The 26484-nt window shown below is 36.0% G+C and overlaps 1 protein-coding gene, 1 non-coding gene and 1 pseudogene across 6 annotated transcripts in view; 2 read left to right on the forward strand and 1 right to left on the reverse strand.

Moving 5' to 3' along the window:
• HYCC2 (hyccin PI4KA lipid kinase complex subunit 2) overlaps nucleotides 1–26110 on the forward strand; it is a 73054-nt gene extending 46944 nt beyond the window's left edge. For 3 of the 5 annotated variants that reach the window (XM_027124426.1, XM_027124435.1, XM_027124458.1), the window contains 5 exons: nucleotides 1405–1521; nucleotides 10611–10698; nucleotides 13179–13338; nucleotides 14071–14238; nucleotides 18360–26110. In XM_027124426.1, coding sequence (XP_026980227.1) covers nucleotides 1405–1521; nucleotides 10611–10698; nucleotides 13179–13338; nucleotides 14071–14238; nucleotides 18360–18961 — 1135 coding nt within the window. In that variant the 3' untranslated portion in view covers nucleotides 18962–26110. The remainder of the gene's footprint in view (nucleotides 1–1404; nucleotides 1522–10610; nucleotides 10699–13178; nucleotides 13339–14070; nucleotides 14239–18359) is intronic. The other 2 variants (XM_027124442.1, XM_027124450.1) reach the window with 2 other exon arrangements.
• On the reverse strand, nucleotides 1685–3191 carry LOC113629746 (RING finger protein 122 pseudogene; annotated as a pseudogene).
• Nucleotides 12061–12133, forward strand: TRNAE-CUC (transfer RNA glutamic acid (anticodon CUC)). Its single transcript has one exon. It is a non-coding gene; the product is annotated as a tRNA-Glu (tRNA).
• Nucleotides 26111–26484: the final 374 nt, after the last annotated feature.

Here is a 26484-nt window from a genome sequence, read left to right on the forward strand (position 1 = left end):
CCAAAAAAAAAAAAAAAAAAAAAAAAAAATTCTTGTCTCTAACCTAGATACCGTTATCAAGAGAGTATACTGTTTAAGTACTTGCTGCCTATCTACAGATAAATTTATTTATAAATGACTATTTTTGGGCTCATTAAAACAAATCTGCCATATCTCTAATTGGTAACATTACTGTGGCATGAAATAGAGTTTCTTAATAACAAAAGTGGGGGCTTCCCTGGTGGCGCAGTGGTTGAGAGTCCGCCTGCCGATGCAGGGGACACGGGTTCGTGCCCTGGTCCGGGAAGATCCCACATGCCGCGGAGTGGCTGGGCCCATGAGCCATGGCCACTGGGCCTGCGCGTCTGGAGCCTGTGATCCGCAACGGGAGAGGCCACAACCGTGAGAGGCCCGTGTACCGCAAAAAAAAAAAAACAAAAGTGATGATAGAGTTTAGTAGTCCTCAGAATTTTATTCACATATCCCCTAAGGAATTTCGAAAAACTGTGTAGCCTTTGTACACTTTTAAGTTAACATTTAAATTTTTTATTCTGTTTTAAGTAGTTGTAAATTATATGATTTCCAGTAGGTAAATATTGACATAATAAATAATTGTTGATCACTATTTTAAATGTATATAATGTAAATACACAGTGATCTGATTGATAACCACCCTCATCCCATGTGTGGAATAAATGAACAAGCTTTTAATAGTCTAACATTCTTTATCTCCTTAAAATTGAATTTCTGTTCCACTTTATCCACATAATTTTATCCTAATATCGTGCCATATTATACTTACAGATCTTTTATTGATCTCCTAATTATACGTCTCTGCTACCAAAAAAATGCATAAATTAAAAATTTTAAAATATTTCCTGACCATAATGCACGAAACACTAAAAAATTTCTTCTGAACTCACCATTACAATTATTCTAATAAATTAATTTCTTAAAATAATAGAAGTACATAACAGTTTTTGATAATTATTAAGGGTAACTTTTCTGGAAGCATCTCTTAATGAGATGGAAAACAGAATTGTTTATGATACTTTGGTTATTTGTTTGGAGATTTCTGTATCTTCCACTAATTCCATCCTAATTCAATTTGGGATGTATGAAAGTTATGCATTTCTTTTGTGAAGAGGGAGAAGGATGATTATGAAAGAGATACCTATTTGAGAAAAGTTATTACTTTTATTGATTTAGTACACTAGAATGTATGTTTTATGAGGGCACAGATTTTATTTTTATCTTTTTGCCTGTTTACAACTGTATGCATGGGCCCAGGATAGTGACTGACACATAGCAAGTACTCAAAAAATATTTGAGAAATGAGTCGTTGAATAAGTGAATTTATGGAAACAAAAATGTTTTATTTAACGTATCAGGAAATCACATGTGATAAATAATGTATTTTCCTAGGGTTTGTGTGAGTGGGTTTCCACGGCAACATGAAAAACACTGGAAAGAACTCTGTGGTCGAATAGTATTGGATCCCGAATTTATGGTGCAACTTCTCACAGGAGTTTATTATGCCATGTAAGTAGGTGTACTGTGAAATTGGGTGAATTCTTTCTAGTGTTTGGAAACTTATGTTTCTCTTTTTTCCTTATTAGTTGCACAACACTGAATTTTTTGTTCCATTATGGACCCATTATCTTGTTTTTCTAATATGAATTTCTTTTAGTACTTTTTTTTTTAGAGAGAAACTTGTTATTAAATTTAATTTTCTTTAAATACATACCTTTTTCCCACCCTCACCCACTTGGGGGAGGAACAGAAAACCCCTACCCCTTCCATTTGGGGGATTCCATGTATAAAGCCTGAGATGGTGAGGGTGAAGTATAAAAATACTATTTACAAAGGGGAAGAGGGTGTCCACTGTGACCTTAATATTCAGACATCCCCATCCCCAGGCCCCTTTTTGCTCCTTTAGAAAAAACCCTGGGAATCCATTTGAGTGTAGACCAAGCCCTTCCTCTGGGGCGGTGGATACTCAAACCCCAACAAGGAATAGGAAGCTCTGAGATCAACCAAAGAACAGGGAACGGATAGCACCTCAGATCTAGGAGGGGGAGGGGGCTGCCCTCTACCCACCTGTAGTCAGCAGGCCGGCCAGCCAGCCTTTGTTTCCATAGGTCCCATGTAAACATTGACTTTTCTTCTGTTCATCTCTGTTCTTCCCGATTTCCTACAGAGCCTCCCTCGCTTCCACTGGAGGCACTTGGTTCCTCCATCTTTGCTTCCCTTCTAACCTTCCTCTGGAAGGAGTGGGGAGGGGGTGGGGAGGTCACAAGTGGGGCAGAGCCCACCTCATCCCTTCTTCTAGGTCAGGGCAGCTTGTCCTCCTCAGCATAACCGTCAAGGGAGTGAGCTCTAAGTTCTTGGCCAAATAGGAATGGATTTCTTTTCCCAGAGCAGGGACAAGGCAGGCAGATAGTCCAGTACCAGGATACAGTGTTCCTGATGGGCCAGTCCATCAAAACTGAGTAGCAGGGAAGAAGGCTTCAGGAAGCAGAGAGGTGGGCAAGTCTAGTCTCACCCTGATGCTGGAAGACCAGACCTGCACCCCCACCCCTCCAGGTGAGCACGCCCATCACCACCCACCAGTCTTGTTCACTGCGGCTTTGCGGAAGGACCAGGCACCCATGAGGCTAGAGGTCTTCCCCAGGCCTTGGTATGGAGGCAGCACTCACACCAGCTTATCCAATAGGATCCCGATGCTCTGGGTGGCCTCTGAGGGACCAGCAATGGACTTGTTACACATGGGGCAGACACAGCGTACTTCCAGCCACTTCACCAGACACTTGTGGTGAATGGCATGTTGGCATGAGAGCACACCCTGCTCATCCTTCCCCTTGGAGTCTTCCAGACAGACTGTACAGGTCTGCCCATATAACTGTAACTTCTTGGCGTCACCTTTAAGCATCACAACTTTATATCCATATCGTTTGCTCTGTGCCTGGTTCCAGAGTTTGCTGATAAAATAGCAGCAGAAGATGAGGCTGAGTATGAAGACAAAGATGTCTGTGCCGAAGATGACCATGTAGATGTTGAGGGGAAGGTCTTGGAAACTGATGGGTGGCATCGAGCAGGACTTGTTGGTGCTCACCAGTCCCAGGCCGCAGAAAAACCCATTACACCACTGGAATGGGTGCATCAGTGAACTCTTGGCTGGCTTCCTCAGGCGAACGAACACAGGCGGCGGGTAGGGCAGGCGGGCTGGGCGCACCGCCTTGCGGGCTTGCAGGAGGGGTGGATGCGGTGCGTGGCTGCCGCCTTCGTCTGCAAGTCGAACTCTCTTTTTTAGTACTTTTTAAAAAATGAATTACACATTTTATTTGAAAGCTATATAATAACAGACGATTGTTTTATTGAGATATAATTAAAATGTAAGACTGAATTAGTTAAAGGTGTACAACATAATGATTAGATATATATTATATTGCAAAATTATTACCACAAGTTAACATCCATCACCACACATAGTTACATATTTTTCTTTTGATGAGAACTTTCTGTATCTGCTCTCTCAACAACTTTCAAATATACAATACTGGATTATTAACTATAGTTACCATGCTGTACATCATATCGCAGGATTTTATCTTATAACTGGAAGCTTGTACCTTTTGACCACCTTCACGATTTTTGCCCACCCCCCAACCCCTCCCTCTGGCAACCATCAATCTTTCTGTATCTATGAGTTCAGTTACTGGTTTTTTGTTTGTTTGTTTAGATTCCACAAGTATGATATTATACAGCATTTGTCTTGCTCTGTCTGACTTATTTCACTTAGCATAATGCCCGCAAGATCCATACATGTTGTCACAAATGGCAGGATTTCCTTCCTTTCTTTTTTCTGTTTTTTTTTTTTGATCGTGCTGCGCGGCATGCGGGAGTTCCCCAACCAGGGATTGAACCCAGGCCCCCTGCATTGGAAGCGTGGAGTCTTAACTACTGGACCACCAGGGAAGTCCCAGGATTTCCTTTTTTTAATGACTGAATGATATCCTATTGTGTGTATGTATGTGTATATATATGCGTGTGTATATATATGTGTATGTATACACTTACGTACATATACTTACACATATGTGTATATAATTGTATGTATACACATTACTATATATACACATACATTACATATATACACACACACACCATATTTTCTTTATCTATATATCTGTCCATTTACAATTAGATTGTCTCCATGTCTTGGCTATTGTACATATGCTGCAGTGAACATGGGGGTGCAGATATTCTTTTGAGATAGTGATTTAGTTTCCTTCAGATATATAACAGAAGGAGAATTGCTGGTTCCCTTTTCGCCACACCCTGTCCAGCATTTGTTGTTTGTAGATTTTTTGATGATGACCATTCTGACCCAAGTGAGGTGATACCTCATTGTAGTTTTGATTTGCATTTCTCTAGTGATTAGTGATGTTGAGCATCCTTTCATGTGTTTGTTGGCCATCTGTCTATCTTCTTTGGAGAAATGTCTGTTTAGGTCTTCTGCCCATTTTTGGATTGGGTCGTTTGTTTTTTTGATATTGAGCTGCATGAGCTGCTTGTATATTTTGGAGATTAATCCTTTGTCAGTTGCTTCATTTGCAAATATTTTCTCCCATTCTGAGGGTTGTCTTTACATTTTGTTTATGGTTTCCTTTGCTGTGCAAAAGCTTTGAAGTTTCATTAGGTCCTATTTGTTTATTTTTGTTTTTATTTCCATTTCTCTAGGAAGTGGGTCGAAAAGGATCTTGCTATGATTTATTTCATAGAGTGTTCTGCCTATGTTTATAGTGTCTGGCCTTACATTTAGATCTTTAATCCATCTTGAGTTTATTTTTGTGTGTGGTGTTAGGGAGTGTTCTAATTTCCTTCTTTTACATGTAGCTATCCAGTTTTTCCAGCACCACTTATTGAAGAGGGTGTCTTTTCTCTGTTGTATATTCTTGCCTCCTTTATCAAAGATAAGGTGACCATATGTGCGTGGGTTTATCTGTGGGCTTTCTATCCTGTTGCACTGATCTATATTTCTGTTTTTGTGCCAGTACCATACTGTCTTGATTACTGTAGCTTTGTAGTATAGTCTGAAGTCAGGGAGCCTGATTCCTCCAGCTCCGTTTTTCTTTCTCAAGATTGTTTTGGCTATTCGGGATCTTTTGTGTTTCCATACAAATTGTGAAATTTTTTGTTCTAGTTCTGTGAAAAATGCCAGTGGTAGTTTGATAAGGATTGCATTGAATCAGTAGATTACTTTGGGTAGTAGAGTCATTTTCACAATGTTGATTCTTCCAATCCAAGAACATGGTATACCTCTCCATCTGTTTCTATCATCTTTAATTTCTTTCATCAGTGTCTTATAGTTTTCTGCATACAGGTCTTCTGTCTCCTTAGGTAGGTTTATTCCTAGGTATTTTATTCTCTTTGTTGCAGTGGTAAATGGGATTGTTTCCTTAATTTCTCTTTCAGATTTTTCATCGTTAGTATATAGGAATGCAAGATTTCTGTGCGCTAATTTTGTATCCTGCTACTTCACCAAGTTCATTGATTAGCTCTAGTAGTTTTCTGGTTGCATCTTTAGGATTCTCTATGTATAGTATCATGTCATCTGCGAAGAGTGATAGTTTTACTTCTTTTCTGATTTGGATTCCTTTTATTTCTTTTTTTTCCCTCTGATTGCTGTGGCTAAAACTTCCAAAACTATGTTGAATAATAGTGGTGAGAGTGGGCAACCTTGTCTTCTTCCTGATCTAGAGGAAATGGTTTCAGTTTTCCACCATTGAGAACGATGTTGGCTATGGGTTTGTCATATACGGCCTTTATTATGTTGAGGTAGGTTCCCTCTGTGCCTACTTTCTGGAGAGTTTTTATCATAAATGGGTGTTGAATTTTGTCAAAAGCTTTTTCTGCATCCATTGAGATTATCATATGGTTTTTATTCTTCAGTTTGTTAATATGTTGTATCACATTGATTGCTTTGCGTATATTGAAGAGTCCTTGCATTCCTGGGATAAACCCCACTTGATCATGGTGTATGCTCCTTTAATGTGCTGCTGGATTCTGTTTGCTAGTATTTTGTTGAGGATTTTTGCATCTATGTTCATCAGTGACATTGGCCTGGAGTTTTCTTTTTTTGTGACATCTTTGTCTGGTTTTGGCATTAAGGTGTTGGTGGCCTCGTAGAATGAGTTTGGGGGTGTTCCTCCCTCTGCTATATTTTGGAAGAGTTTGAGAAGGATAGGTGTTAGCTCTTCTCTAAATGTTTGATGGAATTCACCTGTGAAGCCATCTGGTCCTGGGCTTTTGTTTGTTGGAAGATTTTTAATCACAGTTTCAATTTCAGTGCTTCTGATTGGTCTGTTTATATTTTCTGTTGCTTCCAGGTTCAGTCTCAGAAGGTTGTGCTTTTCTAAGAATTTGTCCATTTCTTCCAGGTTGTCCATTTTATTGGCATATAGTTGCTTGTAGTAATCTCTCATGATCCTTTGTATTTCTGCAGTGTCAGTTGTTACTTCTCCTTTTTCATTTCTAATTTTACTGATTTGAGTCCTCTCCCTGTTTTTCTTGATGAGTCTGGCTAATGGTTTATTAATTTTGTTTATCTTCTCAAAGAACCAGCTTTTAGTTTTATTGATCTTTGCAATTGTTTCCTTCATTTCTTTTTCATTTATTTCTGTTCTGATCTTTATGATTTCTTTCCTTCTGCTAACTTTGGGGTTTTTTTTTGTTCTTTCTCTCGTTGTTTTAGGTGTAAGGTTAGGTTGTTTATTTGAGATATTTCTTGTTTCTTGAGGTAGGATTGTATTGCTGTAAACTTCCCTCTTAGAACTGCTTTTGGTGTAGTGTCATCGTGTTTTCATTGTCATTTGTTTCTAGGTATTTTTTTATTTCCTCTTTGATTTCTTCAGTGATCTCTTGGTTATTTCGTGGCATATTGTTTAACCTCCATGTGTTTGTATTTTTTACAGTTTTTTTTCCTGTAATTGATATCTAGTCTTATAGTGTTATGGTCAGAAAAGATACTTGATACGATTTCAATTTTCTTAAATTTACCAAGGCTTGATTTGTGACCCAAGATATGATCTATGGGGCTTCCCTGGTGGCGCAGTGGTTGAGAGTCTGCCTGCCGATGCAGGGGACACAGGTTCATGCCCCAGTCTGGGAGGATCCCACATGCCGCAGAGCGGCTAGGCCCGTGAGCCATGGCCGCTGAGCCTGCGCGTCTGGAGCCTGTGCTCCGCAGCGGGAGAGGCCACAGCAGTGAGAGGCCCACGTACTGCAAAAAATATATATATATATATGATCTATCCTGGAGAATGTTCCATGAGCACTTGAGAAGAAAGTGTATTCTGTTGTTTTTGGCTGGAATGTCCTATAAATATCAATTAAGTCCATCTTGTTTAATATATCATTTAAAGCTTGTGTTTCCTTATTTAGTTTCATTTTGGATGATCTGTCCATTGGTGAAAGTGGGGTGTTAAAGTCCCCTACTATGATTGTGTTACTGTCGATTTCCCCTTTTATGGCTATTAGCATTTGCCTTATGTATTGAGGTGCTCCTATGTTGGGTGCATAAATATTTCCAATTGTTATATCTTCTTCTTGGTTTGATCCCTTGATCATATGTAGTGTCCTTCTTCGTCTCTTCTAATAGTCTTTATTTTAAAGTCTATTTTGTCTGATATGAGAATTGCTACTCCAGCTTTCTTTTGATTTCCACTTGCATGGAATATCTTTTTCCATCCCCTCACTTTCAGTCTGTATGTGTCCCTAGGTCTGAAGTGTGTCTCTTGTAGACAGCATATATATGGGTCTTGTTTTTGTGTCCATTCAGCCAGTCTATGACTTTTGGTTGGAGCATTTAATCCATGTACATTTAAGGTAATTATCATTATGTATGTTCCTATTACCATTTTCTTAATTGTTTTGGGTTTGTTTTTGTAGGTCTTTTCCTTCTCTTGTGTTTTCCTGCCTAGAGAAGTTCCTTTAGCATTTGTTGTAAAGCTGGTTTCGTGGCCCAGCACCATTTAGTAAAGACACTATCCATTCCCTATTTTATATTCTCATATTTGTTTAAATTAATTGACTATATATGCATATGTTTATTTCTCAGCTCTCCATTCTGTTCCATTGATCTCTGTGTGTTTTTAGGCCTAAAGCTTTGTGGTACGGTTTGAAATTAGTAAGTATCATGCCTCCAGGTTTGTCGTTTCTCAAGATTGCTTTGGCTATTCAGGGTCCTTTGTGGTTCCATATAAATTCTAGAGTTGTTTGCTCTATTTCTATGAAAAATGTCACTAGGATTTTGATAGGCATTGCACTGAATTTGTAGATTGCTTTGGGTAGTATGGACATTTTAACAATATTAGTTCTTTCAGTCCTTGAGCGTGGAATATCCTTCTATTTATTTGTGTGTTCTTCAGTTTCTTTCATTGAGGTATTATATGAAAAATCATAAGTGCACAATTAAGAAAATGCTCAGATCTTTCACCTCCTTAGTTAAATTTATTATTAGGTATTTTTTAATTTAATTGTTAATGGGATTATTTTCTTAATTTCCCTTTCTGATAGTTTATTATTAGTGTATAGAAAGCAGTTTTTTGTTGTTTTTTTTTTTTTGGCCATACCGCATGGCTTGTGGGATCTTAGTTCCGCGACCAGAGATTGAACCCACGCCCTCAGTAATGAAAGCATAGAGTCTTAACCAATGGACCACTGGGGGATTCTCTTTTTTTTTTTTAAAGAAATGCAGTAGATTTTTGTTATTGCTTTTATACCTACAAGTTTACCATATTTGTTTATTCTAACAGTTTTCTGGTGTAGTTTTAAGAGTTTTCTACAGTTGACTCTTGAACAGCAAAGGGGTTAGGGGTGCCAGTTGCACAGTTGAAAATCTGAGTATAACTTTAAAGTCAGCCTTCCATATCTACGCTTCAACCAACCACAGATTGTGTATTACTGTAGTTGGTATTTATTGAAAAGAATCCACGTATAAGTGGTCTTGTGCAGTTCAAGCCCAAGTTGTTCAAGGGTCACCTGTATTATATATCATGTCATCTGCAAATAGAGACAGTTTCACTTCTTTTTTTCTGATTTGCTAGAACTTCCAGTACTATGTTGGATAAAAGTTGCGAGAGTGGCCATCCTTGTTCTTGATCTTAGAGGAAAAGCTTTCCATTTTTCACTGTCGAGTTTGTTGTTGACTGTGGGCTTATCATGTATAGCCTTCATTATGTTGAGCTACATCCCCTCTGTACCCACTTTTTTGAGAGTTTTTTAATCATGAATGGATTTCGAATTTTGTCAAATGCTTATTGTACATCTATTGATATGATTGTGTGATTTTTATCCTTCATTTTGTTAATATGGTGTATCACGATTGATTAAATTGTAGATGTTGAACCATCCTTGCATCCCAGGGATAAACCCCACTTTACCATGGTGTATGATCCTTTTAGTGAATTGTTGAATTTAGTTTGCTAATATTTTGTTGAGGATTTTTGCATTTATGCTATGTTCATCAGGCATATTGGCTTGTAATTTTCTTATAGTGTCCTTGTCTGATTTTTGTATAAGGGGGATGCTGGCCTTGTGATATGAATATGGAAGTGCTCACTCTTGGAAGAATTTGAAGATTGGTATTATTTCTTTAAATGTTTGGTAGAATTCACCCATGAAGCCATCTGGCCCCAGACTTTTGCTTATTGGGAGGTTTTTGATTACCGATTCAATCTCCTGTGGGTACAGTGATGGGTCTGTTCAGATTTTTATTTCTTCATGATTCAGTCGTGGTAGGTTGTATATTTCTAGGAATTTATCCATTTTCTAGGTTGTCCAGTTTGTTGATGTATAATTGTTCATAGTCCTTTCAGTACTTTTAAAATAGCCAAAATATAAGTAATCATTAAATTGAAGACTAAAAACTGTCAGGTTTTCTGTATGGAACTCTATGTCTTTTTACGTAGTTCATAACCCAGGTTTTCATGAATGCATTAAATAGATCACCCTAAATATCAACACATGATAAAAACCAATTAATATGTAGAGACATCTGTAAAATATTTTATTTTTAGAAAGTTTCATGACTTTCTTTTTTTTAATTAATGAATTTATTTATTTATGGCTGTGTTGAGTCTTCATTGCTGTGCACTGGCTTTTCTCTAGTTGTGGCGAGTGGGGGCTACTCTTCGTTGCAGCGGGCTTCTCATTGCGGTGGCTCCTCTTGTTGCGGAGCACGGGCTCTAGGTGCGCGGGCTTCAGTAGTTGTGGCATGCAGCTTCCGTGGTTGTGGCTTGCGGGCTCTAGAGCGCAGGCTCAGTGGTTGTGGCACATGGGCTTAGTTGCTCTGCGGCATGTGGGATCTTCCCGGACCAGGGCTCAAACCCATGTCCCCTGCATTGGCAGGTGGATTCTTAACCACTGAGCCTCCAGGGAAGTCCTGTAAAATATTTTAAATGTTAGTATTGAAATCTTCATTTTGTTCTTATAACCAAGAAATGAAATGATGCACAAATTAACGTGAAAATCTTGTTACAGAACCAAAATAATAGAAGAATAGAAAAGATGGTTATTGAAAATTAGAGATATTTTCTAAAGATAGTAAATAATCTGCTTCTCCATAGGTATAATGGACAATGGGACCTTGGCCAGGAAGTCCTTGATGACATCATTTATAGAGCTCAGCTAGAACTCTTTTCTCAACCGTTATTGGTAAGTTGTTATATTTAGTTTTTATTAAACATTCCTGTGCCTGAAAAGGGCACTAGTAGGTTTAAAATTCAATATGTAATATATGAGGCATTTTAAATCATTGAGGGAAAGAGATTTATTCCATAGTAACAATTGGAGAGAAAACAAAATTGGTTTAGATCCTGTCCTCTTATAACATATCAAAATAAAGTTCAGATAAATTTAAGAACTAAATGTCTTAAAATCCTTTAAGAAAAGAAAGAAGAAAAGTTATAAATATTTACTCAAATTTCTAGAGAAGGAAGGACTTTCTAAGCTTTAGTGATGGTGACACATTACCAAAAAAGGTTGATTTTTTTTTTTCCTTACATAAACATCTGAATTCTAAGCCATCAGTTTTTGTTTGTTTGTTTGTTTTGTTTTGATTCGTTGGCTGCACTGTGCAGCATCTGGGATTTTAGTTCCCTGACCAGGGATTGAACCCATGTCCCCCTGCAATGGAAGTGTGTAGTCTTAACCACTAGACCACCGGATATTCCCTAAACCATCAGTTTTTTAAAACCAAAATTAATATGTGGTACACAAATTGAGAAAAATATTATCAACAGGCATGACGAAAAAGCCAATTAATATTTTGTTCTATATAAAAATTTCATACTCTTCCACAAAATAAATATGTCTCCAAAGGATAAATGATCAATCAAAACATAAATGTGAACATCCATTAGCAGAGTAAGGAAGACATTCTCTATGTTACCAGTAACAGTATGACACAACTCTGATCATCCCTTTGCAGAAGCAGTTTGGTAATGTGTGCGTATTTTCTTTCCCATGTCTAGCAACATTTCCCAAGAAACTACTTAAAATTTTTTTTAAGTATTGTGAACACTAGATCAATGTTAGTTTAATTGCAAAGGAATCAGAACTCTAAACATTTTACAGCAGAGAATGATTAAGTTATGTTATTTGCTTGATGAAGTTATATGTTTGAAAATTCATTTTAGCTGTGTTAAGTGGTAAAGCAGTATACAACTATTTTTTAAATCTAGACAGGACTAAGGAAACAAAACAAATGCTAATAGTTGTCTAGGTGATTCAACTGTGGATAGTTTTTATTTCTTTGCAATTTTCTGTGTTTTCTAAGCTTTTTGTAGTATTTTATAATGGTATTTTTAAAATATTATTTATGTATTTTTACTTGCAGCAATTTAAGAGTACAATTTTTAAAGCCATTTTCTTCATATCATTTTTTATATCTTAAGCTAAATATAAATGTATTGAAGTAACATTTACATTAATTCTTTCATATTTGAATTTTTTTTCCTCATGTCAGCATCCCTAATTTAACCCTAAAGGTTACTGTAAAGCAAATGGACAGAGAATTCCCTGGTGGTCCAGTGGTTAGGGTTCTGCACTCTCACTGCCGAGGGCCCAGGTTCGACCCCTGGTTGGGGAACTAAGATCCCACAAGCTGCACGGTGCAGCCAAAAAGAACACCAAAAAACAAATGGACAACAAGATAAAAAATTATATCATGATAATAAGACCATGCATGTGAGACTCTTTAAATTCATACTTTTATCCTTGTAAGTCTTATAAATTAACTAGAGGTGGCATTTCCAAGGCAATATAAGTAGAGAGATTAGTAATCTGTAGTTCTAGAATAATCCTTTATTGTTAGGGGTCTCCAGGGGACCCAGTGAGTAACACTCCTTTTCTCTAAAATAGAGCCCGGTGATATAGATAAAATAGTTGGTAGATAGAAAAGCAAGCATCATCTTTATTGCTGATAAAGGCTAGATTGAAAGACTTCACTCCCTACACTTTCGTCTGGATGTTGGAACAGCCCACTGGAGAGAAGGTTTGAGTTGGCAGAGCAGGCACAGGTATCCAGGTTGTTGCATTTCACTTGTCCTTTCCAAGTGGAGAGGGAGGGAGCAAACAGTCCTCTAGCTTAAGGTCTTTGCTAGATTAGGACTACCCAATCAGGAAACATGGAGCAGCCAATGGTGATTACTCTCCAGGCACATATCTCACTCTCCTCCATGGAGAACAGAAAGTGGTGGAACAAAATGCCAGACGTGTTTAGGGAAAATTTCTCCTCATGGAAACAAAGCTAATTTTTTTATTATAGATTAAATTTTGCATGTTATTTATCATCTGAATAATCAGAAACTTATTCTAAATTTTCTTATATCAGGGTTCAAATGTTAAAAACACTTTTTCTTTCTTTGGAGTGTTTTTTCTCTTTGAAAGTCAACAACTTCAAGGAATCGATGGGGGTGTGTGACTCACATTATTTTAAATGAATTCTCATTTTAAAGCCTGCCTAAAAGAATATACACCAGTGAAGATACAGACATTTCTGACACATTATGCTTGTATATTTTATAATAGATGTTTTAAGTACATATTTTAAAAAGTAGGGAAACATGAAGTGTAAAATAAGCATAAATTGTATATTGGGTGTAAATATATATAGACTTATGTTATCATTTTAGGTTGCCAATGCCATGAAAAACTCATTACCATTTGATGCTCCTGATTCTTCACAAGAAGGCCAGAAAGTACTTAAAGTCGAAGTCACTCCAACAGTGCCGAGGATTTCTCGGACTGCGATTACAACAGCTTCAATCCGTCGCCATAGATGGAGGAGAGAAGGTGAGTACGAAATCCCTACAGCCCACTCATGGATTAAAGTAAGTTTTTACAGACTATATTAGCACATGATATTATAGTACTTTATGTAATTACAGTAAAATTGTTTAGTTGTTAAAAATAGCACTAGAAAATGGTTTAAATACCTGAATTCATTTTAATATAAATATGTATATATATTTTATAAAGCAGAAAGATGTTATTTAGACTGCTTTATGAATGTTAAAACAGAAAATAAGATCAAGTTAATTTTTGTCTTTTTTTGAACTAGTAATAACAATAGGAAAGAAATTTCTGTAAGCCTGTTACCATACTGGGAAAAAAGGTGCCTGTATGAGAATTGTGGGAGAAAACTATATAACTGGCCAAACTAATGGTATAATACAGCCATCCACAAAAGAATTGATTTTTATCTTTCTTTTTCTTTTCATATAAGTGCTGAGTCCAGCAGTATTTCATAGGCGTATGGTACTTGAATAGTCAAGCTGTCTTGCCTAAGAGATATTAATTGCCGTTTTAATGATCTCTATTTCTCTCTCCTATTCATTTGCAAACCTCACATTATTCATCTGCTACCTTATGTGTGTGCATGCTGTGCACACACATGTAACTATATAAGTAATGTTTGCGTTTATATCATATCCATATATACATTCTCTTATCTGCCTGGGTCAAAATGCTCAGAAAAGAATAGAGCAGCACAAAAGCACTAAAATTTTATATGTTGAATCCCAGATGGCTTTGACTTCTCAAACGAGGCTGACTCGAGTATTCCTGGCTCCCCGATCCAACACGGCTCCACTGACCTAGGGATCAAACGTGTGCAAGAGGGGGAGGTGCTGGTGCGCAGGACTCCTGAGCACGGCTCACCGGAGCCCAACTCAGCAGCAGCCACAACAGAGGGTAGGACAGAGATGAGGAGGCAAAAGTCAGTGAGGCAGTTGCTGGAGAAGGATCCTGGCTCTCTGTCCCCAAGCAGAACATCTTTCCATTCTAGTGTGTGTTTCCACTACCCCAGGGTATATTAGCTCCTCCTTGCAAAGTGCACCCCCCCCCCCAATATGGCTAGCACCAGGTCAGGTACAATCTTTAGTTACCATTTGTGCTGGCCTGGAGTCTGCATCCCTGTGTAACTAAAGAACAGCTTGGCATGGCTACTAACAAGGGAGAGGCCTGTCTCCAAAAGGTCTGCAAATGCTTGGGATTTTTTCATTACTGAGCATGTTTATTCTAACATCAGGAAAGGAAAAATGCACCCAATGGACATGAGCCTTATTAGTCAGTATGCATCAATTTCATTTATATAGTAATGTATTCTTTTGAAAATATGTGAGGAGAGTTGTAAAGCACTAACACATTATCTTTGAGAAACTGGACTAAAGTGGAGCCAGCTGATTTGTCTCTAGTCCCAGGGTGGTCAGTTAACAAGAATTTCTTATTTCTTTGACAGAATAAACAAGTATTGATTGGCTTTTTATAATCGTTGAGTCAGGTTGCCTGGGTCTAACTAGTGAACTACTGACATCTTTCCTCTATAAATGTGCTGTCCTGGTGCACACTACATTTTATCATTTATTGTAAATAATGATTGCCTTATAAAGCTCCCAAACAGAATTGAAATGTATTATTTAGAGGTTATAAATCCTAGCAGATCCTTTTTTCTACAGTGTGGGTATCTCAAATGAGAATTTTTTTTACCCCTCCCCTGCCACCACACCCATGACCACTATCTGGAAAAGAATACTTCTCTCTGATAGGAAAGTATTTGCAGTTTTACATGTGATGCCATAGAAGGTGGTTTTGTGAAAGAGGGAACTGTGGCCTGATAGTTTTTCATTATTTAATATATTGCTGCTGTGGAAGCTATACACTAATTTATGAAATATAGCAAGAAGTTTTAAAATAGGTTACATATTTTTACTTATTTTAAAGACCAAACATACATGAAGCAGTTACCTTCCACCTTAGGGAAATCTCTTGCTTTTTGGTGCATTAGAAATTTGAGCATGCTCAGTAAGAATCTAAATCTACCCTCTGTTCCCTTGCCCATTTGCCCAGATTGGCCTTACTTCATTTAACATTGTTGCATGTGCATGATCTAGGGACACAAAGAAGTTGGTGCTATGAAAAGAATCGTGTGAAAGACGCAGCCTTCCCTTTTCGTTCTTCTGTATCTCTTTATGTTATCCCTGGGAGTCAGTTTTATCTTGTATAATGCATAAAAATAAGTATATGAATAGATGTCAAATTCAGAGTTGGCGTAAATTGAACAACAGTCTATTTCTCCACATTCTTGATGCCTAAATGAGACACTTGACGTGTATCTACTACCATTGTTAGAATATTGGAGTATTTGTGCTAAACGGAAGTACATTAACACTTGATGAAATTCTAAAAAGTATGGGATTAGGTAGAAACATTTCTTCCTGTTAATCATAAGTCATACACTTTGAAAAAGAAATCAAAATAGAATTCCTTTAAAATATCCTATTAAATGTTAAAACATCCTATTTTAATATCTCCTATTACTGGTAAAATTTCACTTTGTGAGGGTGGGGTGTAGCCACGAAGAAAGAGGAATGAGTCCCTTTGGTGTGTTTGAAATTTCTCAAATTATTTTCCCTTTTAATCTAGCTTAATTGTAGCTTTAAATCAATATTAGTAAAAGCTAATTTATAAGGAAAGGCAGACATAAATAGAAAAGTTCATTAAAAATGCTTTTTGGTTGCCTCATCTTTGGATCATGAATAGTATTATCACCCAGGGGGAAAATTAGAAAGGAAAAAAGTTGTTAGACACAATTGCCTTTTTATTCCTTGAGGTTTTTTAAACAGAAATATGGAAATTGCTAAAACCTATGAAAAGTTTTGGTAATTCTGAAGTCTTCTGGAGCTTTTGGATTAGCATCAATAATTGGTCTTCTAAAAGAAAAAGAAGGGAATTCCCTGGTGGTCCAGTGGTTAGGACTCTGTGCTCTCACTGCCGAGGGCCCAATTTCAGTCCCTGGACAGGGAACTAAAATCCCACAAGCTGTGTGGCACAGCCAAAAAAAGAAAGAAAGAAAAAAGGAAAAGAAAACATGTTTTCTAATGGTTTTAAATAGTTTTACAGTTAAAGTTGTATTTATTATATGTTGAAATTGAAGGGAGAATATGAGCCCATCACCTACCTTTATCCCGATTGTGAAGTAACATTTTATGTTGTGACTTTTAAAAGCTGAATTTAAAGTTATTACTAAACTGAGGACAACGCTTATGATTAAAGTATATTCAGTGTTCCACTATACTGAAATAGCATTTCTTAGTATATAAAATATCAGTAGATTCTCTTGCATGGTGGTTTTTATGTTATCATCATCTCTTTATGGCCATATCGCTTGGGCGTCAGATCTGCATGTGGCAAGATTCAGAAGCTAGCACTAAGTCTCTCAGTCTCCTTTCCTAACCATATATATACCCAATGATACATTTCTGTTCACTCTTAGTTTTATATTTACTGATATTAATTCTGAACCAGTAACTGTCTTTTCTTGGGCATTGTGGAGTTCTTTAGAGTAATTGTAAATAATTGCTAAGATGATGTCATACAAATATAAAGTTTTTGTTTTGCTGTATATTACATACGGTTCTTTTGAAGAAGGGGTTGAGAGAAGTGGTGTCAGCTGCATTTTCATATGGCTTTGCATGATGAATAAAGATTGTTAAACTGCTGGAAATAACAAGATGCCTTTTGCTTTAAGGATAGCCTAGTTCATTATTCTTTTGAAGCAAAGAAATAACTAATGCATATGAGAAAACATTTTTATTTTTTTCAGGTACTGTGTTAAATAAAGATTGTGTTTAACTATTTCATGTATATTTTACTTAGGTAACTTGTATCTCAAAGTAATGTTTTTTCAGATTTTTTTCCTAACATTTTACCTTCACTATAATATTGATATCTGTATGTAGATTCAGATTTAACTTTCTTACAGTCTGGTAAACATATTTAAAAGGTAGCAAACTGCTATCAGTTTTTGAAAGAAACAAATGTTCTACTTTCTAAGAGAATGTTGATCATACTTTCAGTAAGAGAATTGGGCTTTCTGGAAACCCCAAGCTAAATATATTATATATGCTTCCTTTCTTACAAAATCCCAAGATAAGGATTCTTTCATTAACTGCAGTTTCTGCATGAAACGTAATGAGACACTATAGTATTTTGTGATCCCGACAATAATATATCTCTAAATACTAAAAAATATTATAGAAATACATCATATAAAAATTATTGTATATATTATAAAATAGTAAAAATTCTTCCTCGGTATCCCTGCTGGTTCCCTACCCTTGCTCTCTGATAATCAAATATTTTCACATTAATCGATCAAGAAAATATGGAAACCAGTGAGTAGAGATTTTCATAAGACAGAATGTGAATATGAAGTTACTGGAAGCAATCTAGAGTTTTTAGTTTAGAGTTAGAAAATGTACTAGTTCCATGTTAAAGGTTTTAAAGCCATTTAGAAGCACTTAGCTGTTGAATAAATATAAAATTTCATTGTAGTTAAAAAGGGTTTGGGGATGAGTTTTTGACATTATTCTGGGTGACTGAAATTAGAAGGGGGTCTCATTTGTAAGTTCTATTTTATGATAGGTTAAGGAAGATATGAGGAAAAATTTTTGTTTTTTTAAATAGATATGGTCACCTCAAATTGACAAGGTGTATCATAAAGATTTATGTAACAAAATGTTGTATTTGACCCTAAGTTGTTTTGTGTGTCTAAATATTGATAGTATGCTAGGTTTGTTTGTGGATAGTTTTACAAAAGCTAGCCTAATTAAAGCTAAATGAATAGAATGAATAACATTAGAATTCTAGATTAAGGTTTCTTCTCCTAAATTATTTAGGGGAAGTGTTGATAGCAAGGGCCATTGCTGACCTATAGCAAACATTACCTAGGAGATAAGGTCAGTTGAGTTGTTATTCACAGCTACTTCTTATTTAATTTAGCTATTGCTGAGTCTGTCTGATTTGTTTTTTAGGTGCTGAGGGTGTAAATGGAGGAGAGGAGTCGGTAAACCTGAATGATGCAGATGAAGGATTTTCATCAGGGGCTTCCCTCAGCAGCCAGCCAATTGGGACCAAACCATCCTCCTCTTCTCAGAGGGGAAACTTAAGGAAAGTAGCAACTGGGCGTTCAGCCAAGGATAAAGAAACAACTTCTGCTATCAAATCCAGTGAGAGCCCTCGAGATTCAGTAGTTCGCAGGCAGTATGTACAGCAACCAACTGATCTTAGTGTAGATTCAATTGAGCTGACGCCGATGAAGAAACACCTGAGCCTGCCTGCTGGCCAGGTGGTGCCAAAAACTAATAGTATAAGTCTAATCCGGACAGCCAGTGCTTCCTCAAGTAAATCGTTTGACTATGTAAATGGCAGTCAAGCAAGTACCAGCATTGGGGTTGGCACTGAGGGTGTTACTAATTTAGCAGCTAACAATGCTAATCGATATTCAACTGTCAGTCTGCAGGAAGACCGGCTAGGTCAAGCTGGAGAAGGTAAAGAGCTCCTCAGCCCAGGGGCTCCCTTAACCAAGCAGTCTCGATCCCCAAGTTTCAATATGCAGCTAATATCCCAGGTGTAGTCTTGACATCCTCTCTCATCTTTCTGCTTACCTTCTAAACTGAACATTTCATGTGCAAGAAGACACTTCATCCCACTTGTGAAAATATTGGTCATCATAAACAGATTTTAGTTTAGGTATCTTCATACTGTATTTTGTATGGAAACAGCAATAAGGTTTTCTTTTCCCTCCTTCCTATATCTTCTCTTCACCTATTCCTTGTAAATGTGTTTGTGAAGCAGTAGAAAATGTTTGTGTTTTCCACACCTTCCTTTCTCCTTGGGTGAAGTGCAATCCATCGTAGGCTGATCGGTCCCATTTCAACACTGTGAGACTGAGGTTATGTTAGAGGAAATGGTGTATATGATCCCTATGAATGATTCTTCAGCTTTTGTTTAAAAAAAAAAAAAACGGGTTTGTTCTCATAATCTATGAAGATTACTGGGTCATATTTTTTCTCTCTTAACCAGGAGTGCCTCAGAGATTCTGCTATGACTTTGGACTTCTCTGAGTCTGTGCAATTATTTTCTTGAGAAGCATGGGGAAAGGTGGTAGACTGCTGCACTTTTTCATTAAAACGAGGGTGGCTCTTTTTTCCCCCATCTCCTTTATCTCGAGGACACAATGTTCAATTACTGAGGCATTTAAATCAAGTTGTAGCCACCTCTGTTGGAGGACAGGGCTCTACGTTGATTGTGTAATAGATAATGCACTTTCTCAATGGCTCTATAGTCATTATTAACATGTCTTCCCTCCTCCCCCCAAGGACATAAGGTCATTTCTGTCCTTCAAGTTTGAACAGCTAATAAATCAGAGAATCCAAGGGGCATGTTCTATTTCCCAGGAATGATTGACACTTTGGTGCTGGGGTTTTATGGGGGGAGGGGGTAGTTTTTGTTTAGCTTGTGTGGGATTGTGCGTGAGGGGAAGTTTTGATTGTTTTTTTTCTTTTCCTTTGTGAGCTGTTGATGACTGAAGTAGAACAGGTACGTCTTCAGGTAAAGAGAGGGATTTCTCAACCCACTTTCTGTGATGTCAGACTATTGGAGAAACCCTTTCAGCTGCTTTCTAGATGTACCTAAATTCAGTCAGATATTTTGGATTAAGAAACCTGAAGTCCTGATAGATCATATACTCCAAGGAAATACATCAGGGACAGATAATTGGCTGAAAACACTGACGCTTCAATGTGACACATTTTTATAGAACATTTCTACCAGGGGGTACTGACTTGATTTCTCCTAAAAGGACCACACTGCCTTTGTGTTTAATGTAATGCAATTTGTGTACCTTCTAATCATATATCTGCAAAAGTTTCTCATTTTTATAAAAAATCATGCCAGTAAGCTAGATGTTGAATGTATGTAAGTAGCATTTGGTAACTGTACTAAGAGGCTACAAAAGTGCATTATTGGTTTAAAAAAATTTTTTTTTTAGTTCTGATTTGGTTGGATAAGGTTTCTTTATGACCTTTTCTGGGTCTCAGGCTCTAATGCTTGATTGAAATAGAAGAAAATATATTGGTTTTTGAAAATCAGTGTATTGTGACTTGAACTGCTATACATTCTTCCACACAGTATGTCAGAGTGATTAGTGCTTTGTACATTTAGACATTTTTATTTTATTGTTGTGAAAGAAAAATATACTGAATTTATAGAAAGCAAGTATTCTCCTAATTAACAAAGTTTAAAATATTATCTCTACTGATTAAAATTACAATAGATTTTGATAAATAAAATAACCAGAAAAATGCCTCTTGTTTTTTTCACACCTAAAAATCTACCCATTCCCCCCCCCACCTTTTATTGTAAGAGGTTTTTGTAAGGGACTTTCTGTTAGAATCTTTATAAGAACAGTGAGATGCTTGTTTGAATTTGGTGGTGTGTAATATTTTTCAGCTCACATGAAAATGGAAAACTAGAACCTGAACTATTACCTACAACATTGCCAAAGTCCGGGGGAAAGCTAAAAGTTGATAAACAGAGATTTGTTGATTGTGTATATATATGTGTGTGTGTGTGTGTGTGTGTGTGTGTATAGTGTGTATATGTATAAATCACAAAGAATATTTTAGATATCCCTTACTTCTTTTAATTTAAGGGATGTCAGGTAAATGAATTAAAAGCAACAAAATAAATGAGGTGTAAAGGTCTGTAACATACAGAGTTTCAGGTGTGAAAGGAAAAGAGCATTGTACTTACCAGGGGGTGAGGTCTTGGCCATGGCTGGAGATCAGTCACTTTATGGCAGAAATGTCTGGTTGATTTAAGAGACTGAAGGGTTGTTTTTAATTCAACACATTGTGCATTTATTGGCATCTAAATCTAGCATGATTTTAGTTAAAGCACAAAAAAATACCAAATAATACCAGATTACAACAAAGGCTATAATAAATATAATAAGCTCTCCCTCTGGTTTGTTAGAAATCTTATATTATACCTGAAAAGTTGGTTCTGAAAAACTTTCACCTTAGAGAATTTCATTTATTTCTATGTGTATTCGTATATATTTTGTACATATACATAGCTGTTAATATTTCATGATCCTCTAACATTTGTGTTCCATTCTTTTAAGTGATATAATTTGGCCCCAAAGAAGAAACATTTCATTTAGTTCAAATTTTGCATTCGGGGTCTTAGAACAGATTTCCTGTGCAAGATATAGTTAAAATGGAATGAGTCAGTCATAAACCATAGTCACATTTTCTAAGAGATTTTTGATATTCATTTGCATTATTTATTGGCATTTAATGTAAAATAGTTTTCAGATATACAGCTGTTACAAATATATGCCAGCAATATTCACGCTTTATCCTTTAACAACCTTTTGTTTCTATACTTCCTAATTTCCATTTTAAAAAGTTCTTCCATTTATGGACAAGCTAGTTAGGGAGAAAATACTTGTTTTCTATAAAAAACAATTTGATTGATGCCATCTATGCCAGGTTTGATTTAAAAATACAAAGAAATATCTGAAAGCTTTGAAAACTCTTCCCTATGACATTAATTTGAAATCATGTTACTAGAACATTTACGTGTTCTAGAACAAACCAAGTGTAAAGTGAAAGCTACCTTGGAAGTAAGATTTTTAAATATAAAAATATTTTGAGAATCTGGAGGGGGTTGATGGTTCTAATTTGAAATCCTGACCCCTACCACCATTCTTACCCTCCTGATGACGCTCCTGTGCCTGTTTATTATAGAATCAGAATTTTTGTGCTAAAGAGCCTGTAGAGATAATCTAGCCAGTCTCCCAGCACCCACCCCTCCATATCCATCCTCAGGAAACTGAGACTCAGAAAGGTTGTAATGTGATCAGAGTCACATAACTAAGAAGCAGAGCCAGAATTAAACTCCTGTCTCCCATTGAATGCGTATTAACACCCCACTGCCTCCTTTTACTTGTCCTATGGTAAATGTAACACTCTCCACTTCTGTAGCTTCTTTACAGTTCTGGTCTAGTAGTTGGTGAATACAGCATGTGAAGAAAGGTATTAAATCCAGAAAAAAATGTAGAGTAGTAAACATAGATGGGGAAGTGTTGGAAATGTAGGTATCTATACCACAGATATAAGGATAGATACATTTTTCTTATTCTAATTTATGCCTTACTATTTTCTGCCACATAGCAGTTGAATGCTGCCATTTTATAGTTGATTATATTTCTGGGGATTTATTTAAATGCAAAAATAAACCCAATGAAATGACTTTGATCAGTGTTTCTAGCTATCTTAAGTAATTTTTGAATCAGCCAGCTTTCACAGTCACCTACATGGCAAGTTAGTTGTATTGCACAGTGGAGTATTACAAAGTAAAGATTAAATAAATTTGATTCCACAATTTCTAATGTAAAGAGATTGGACCTTATTTGTGCCCAGAGCAGATAGATAACAGCAATATTTCCTTATGTAATTGAAAAAGGTATATAGTGTGAAGCTTACGGTTCCATAACAGAATGGTGACCATGTCATTTAAAGTGTATATACAGGATAAAATATCTTAGTTGCAGTAGTCTCAGCTATATAAGCTCAATATTTCCAACCTACATTCTCAAACTCCACTTAGTAGTTTTAAAGTAATTATAATTATTTATTAGACACTGGAATACTGAGAATAACTTCTTTCAGATTGTTTTGTTTGCACTATTTTTGTGACTATTTTAATGAAGTGGGGTGTTTTTGCTGCCTCACTTGGATAGGTTAGTATGGGTCCATTTTTTGAGTACTTTAGTTGTTGACAATCAGTTGTGTCATTTACTTCTCTGCATATTCATTTGTAAATAGAAACACTAGTATCTGTCTTTAGTGGGTAGTACACTATTTATACAAACACTGGCAAGGAAGATCTCTCCATTTCTGATCTTAGATTACAAAGTGAGGTTTATGGTTTTGTTTTTTTTAAAATCAGTATTCAGTTACATACTTGTTTTTCAGTTTAAAAATGTTTAAAGGCCATGCCAGTGGTCAGAAAATCTACAAGAATTTCAGAGCAACTTTTCTATACTATGGCTATGTTAAACAGTCTGAACCTGAGACTTTTTCTCTTTCAAGTTGAATGATTATTGTCATGTTTCAAACCACGAAGTCGGTTGAGACACTTATTTGTAATACTTTAATTTTTTTAAAGTGCTTTTTAGAAACAAATTGTTTGCAAACCAATTAGAAATAATTGATAGCTTAAACTCTAAATATTAGAATATTTGCCAGATTATAAGAAGATGAAATGCAGTGTAAAAATGTTAACATGCTAAAAAAAAAATCATGAGTCACCAGATTGCTACAACTTTCCATTGCCAAGGTGGTCATGTTGATAAATGTAAGACATAAATTTTAGTATTACCTGCGTTGTGTACCTAATGGGTATATCATTGGCACTGAACATACATAGGAAATATTATTCAAAGAGTCAACCAATGTGCACTTAAACTATATTAGATTTTTGGCGGTGCCAGAAATTTGTGTGGTGATCTCAACCCATTAGAATTAGAGGAGTCATATCATCCAACCTTCCCCTGCCCATGTAGGTACATTCCTTCTGAACCTGACCACACAACAACAGAATTTTGGTTAACTTCAATCTCTTCAGTATTTTGTAGTCTTTGCCATTGAGTCACATGAGAAATACACACAAGAGCAAACAGTTCAGGATAGACATTAGCACAAAGCTGGGAATGATGTGAAATAACTGGCAGCATAGTACAGATATGTAAGTTCTATGTTTTGTTTCTGGATTTTAAGAAATTGTTTACAAATTAAGTCACATTCGGATGTCTGCTATTATGCTATTGTGTTTAATATAGATTTTACCCCCAAAATTAGAATTAGGTGTAGCTTAAAGTATAAATGAGTCTTTTTTTCATAATTGCATACCTGGAGGTAGGTTTAGTAAAAAGAAAGTCTTTTGTTTTCAAAGAAAATGAAGTTAATTGGACAATCCATCCCCAACTACAGAATTGATATCAATCTGGTTTGCTGTATTTGAGTGTCAAAAGTGCCGTGTTAATTATATCAGAGGAAGTTCTTCACATCTTCATAAATTACAAAATTTACCAAAGAAAATGTATTAACCAAATATGAATTTCGGAGTACCTAACTGTTAAGGAATGAGGCGCCATTAACATAAAGGATTGATTTCTAGCCCTGGGGGAAATGTCCTTCCATCTGGAACAGATACACAGTACTTACAAGATTCCATTTGAGGTTTTTTTATCATGTTGGTAAAATGTCAACATTTATACTTCCAGCAAAAGTACCAGTGAAAGGTTAAGTCCAAATATTATTTCTTATGGCACATTTTCATGTCTCCTTAACTCAGACTGAGGATTCTGCTTATCAGTATTAAATAAAAGGAGGAGGGAGGAATTCCTAAAATTGGCATATTGTATGATATTGTGACTTTTAAAAAATAAAATTGGGTAAATTATGGAAATGTATCTTTTTAAATGGGCAATGTCAATTATATCTAGTAAATATGATATTGGCTAAAACAGTATGTTTACATATTTATGTACATGATCACTCTGGGTATTGTTTTTTTTTTCTTTGCAGAAAAACAGGATTGGGTTCAGAAAGCTGAAACGCTCATTTTTAAATGTATAGCTTAATAAGAACTAATGGATTTACTTAAACTATTAAATAATGATTTTTTGGGGAAATATAAAACAGTATATTAACTGATGTTCCAAACAGGCTATATGTATTATTTTTTTTTCATATAAGGTGGTAATTAAAAAGTAATGAATGTGTTGATCAGCTATCTTAGAAAAGAAGATTGGCTTTCTAACAATTACTAATGTAGGTTTTTGTGGGTTTTTTTAAGTTTTATCATCCAAACTGAATTGAGAGATATGTTCAATATTCTTTGTTGGTTTTAAAATATTTGTAGTAAGTTCATTAACTACAGTGGATTCTTATTCTAAAAATTATGCTGGCTTTACATTCAGTTTAACTGGTTAAGTGAAAAGTTTTTATGATGCAGATTATTTCCCCACTTTCTCATAATAATTTGGCTTTCCTGAGCTACAATTTCTGAAAAGTTTTTACTGCTGTAACATTAGGTAGTCTGATCTCTGTCACAATGGACAAGTATACAGGAAATATCCCACTTGCACATGTTTGCTTCATAAAAGGATATAGATTGTATAGGTCAGCTCTTGCATTTTTGTTTGTCTTTTAACGAGCATCAACCTATTGCTTGGTATAAACTTCTCAAGTATTCAGAGAATAGTGCTGGTTAAAATTTAAATAGGCTAGGCATGAAGAAAATATGATCTCTGTTGACTGATGTCCTTTCAAACTAGGACTAGTGAAAACATTCATTTTTTTCCAGAACTGAAGAGAAAAAACCGTACATTTAAGATCATATTTATTGGTGCATGTAAGCCATTATCTTAACTGTCTTACTGAACTGGTTAATGCTGTTGATTGTTGAAATGTGGAATGTAGTCACTGTTGACCTTGTAAATATCTGCCAGAGATGAAAAAATATTTTAAGTTATTGTAAATAAAGATGTATAAAATTCATTAACAGTCTGCAATGCAGAAACATATCTAAGATGTTAAATATTGTGTTTCTTGAGAGATGTGTACTTTTTCCCTAGATGTATCTAGATATATTAAGAATGTACATTTTCTTTTGTACAGTATAAAATACAGCTTTATTTGGCTTTTGACTGGATTTCCCGGAGTTAATTTTATATCTACCTAAGTTTCATAGCTTAAAATTGTCCTTCGTTGCATTTTTCAAAGCATGCAATCTTATCTATGCATGTCTGAACTTCTTACTTTTTAATTTTATTTTTCTAATACAGCAGGTTCTTATTAGTTATCTATTTTATACATATTAGTGTAAATGTGTCTCCCAATACCAGTCTCCCAATTCATCCCACCCCACCCCCCGCTTTCCCCCCTTGGTGTCCATACGTTTGTTCTCTACATCTCTGTCTCTATTTCTGCCTTGCAAACCGGTTCATCTGTACCATTTTTCTAGATTCCACATATATGCGTTAATATACGATATTTGTTTTTCTGACTTACTTCACTCAGT

The sequence above is a fragment of the Aethalodelphis obliquidens genome, unplaced genomic scaffold (genome assembly GCF_003676395.1).
Source record: "Aethalodelphis obliquidens isolate GAN/ISIS:26980383/991018 unplaced genomic scaffold, ASM367639v1 scaffold2, whole genome shotgun sequence".
In the NCBI taxonomy this organism is placed as follows: Eukaryota; Metazoa; Chordata; class Mammalia; order Artiodactyla; family Delphinidae; genus Aethalodelphis; species Aethalodelphis obliquidens.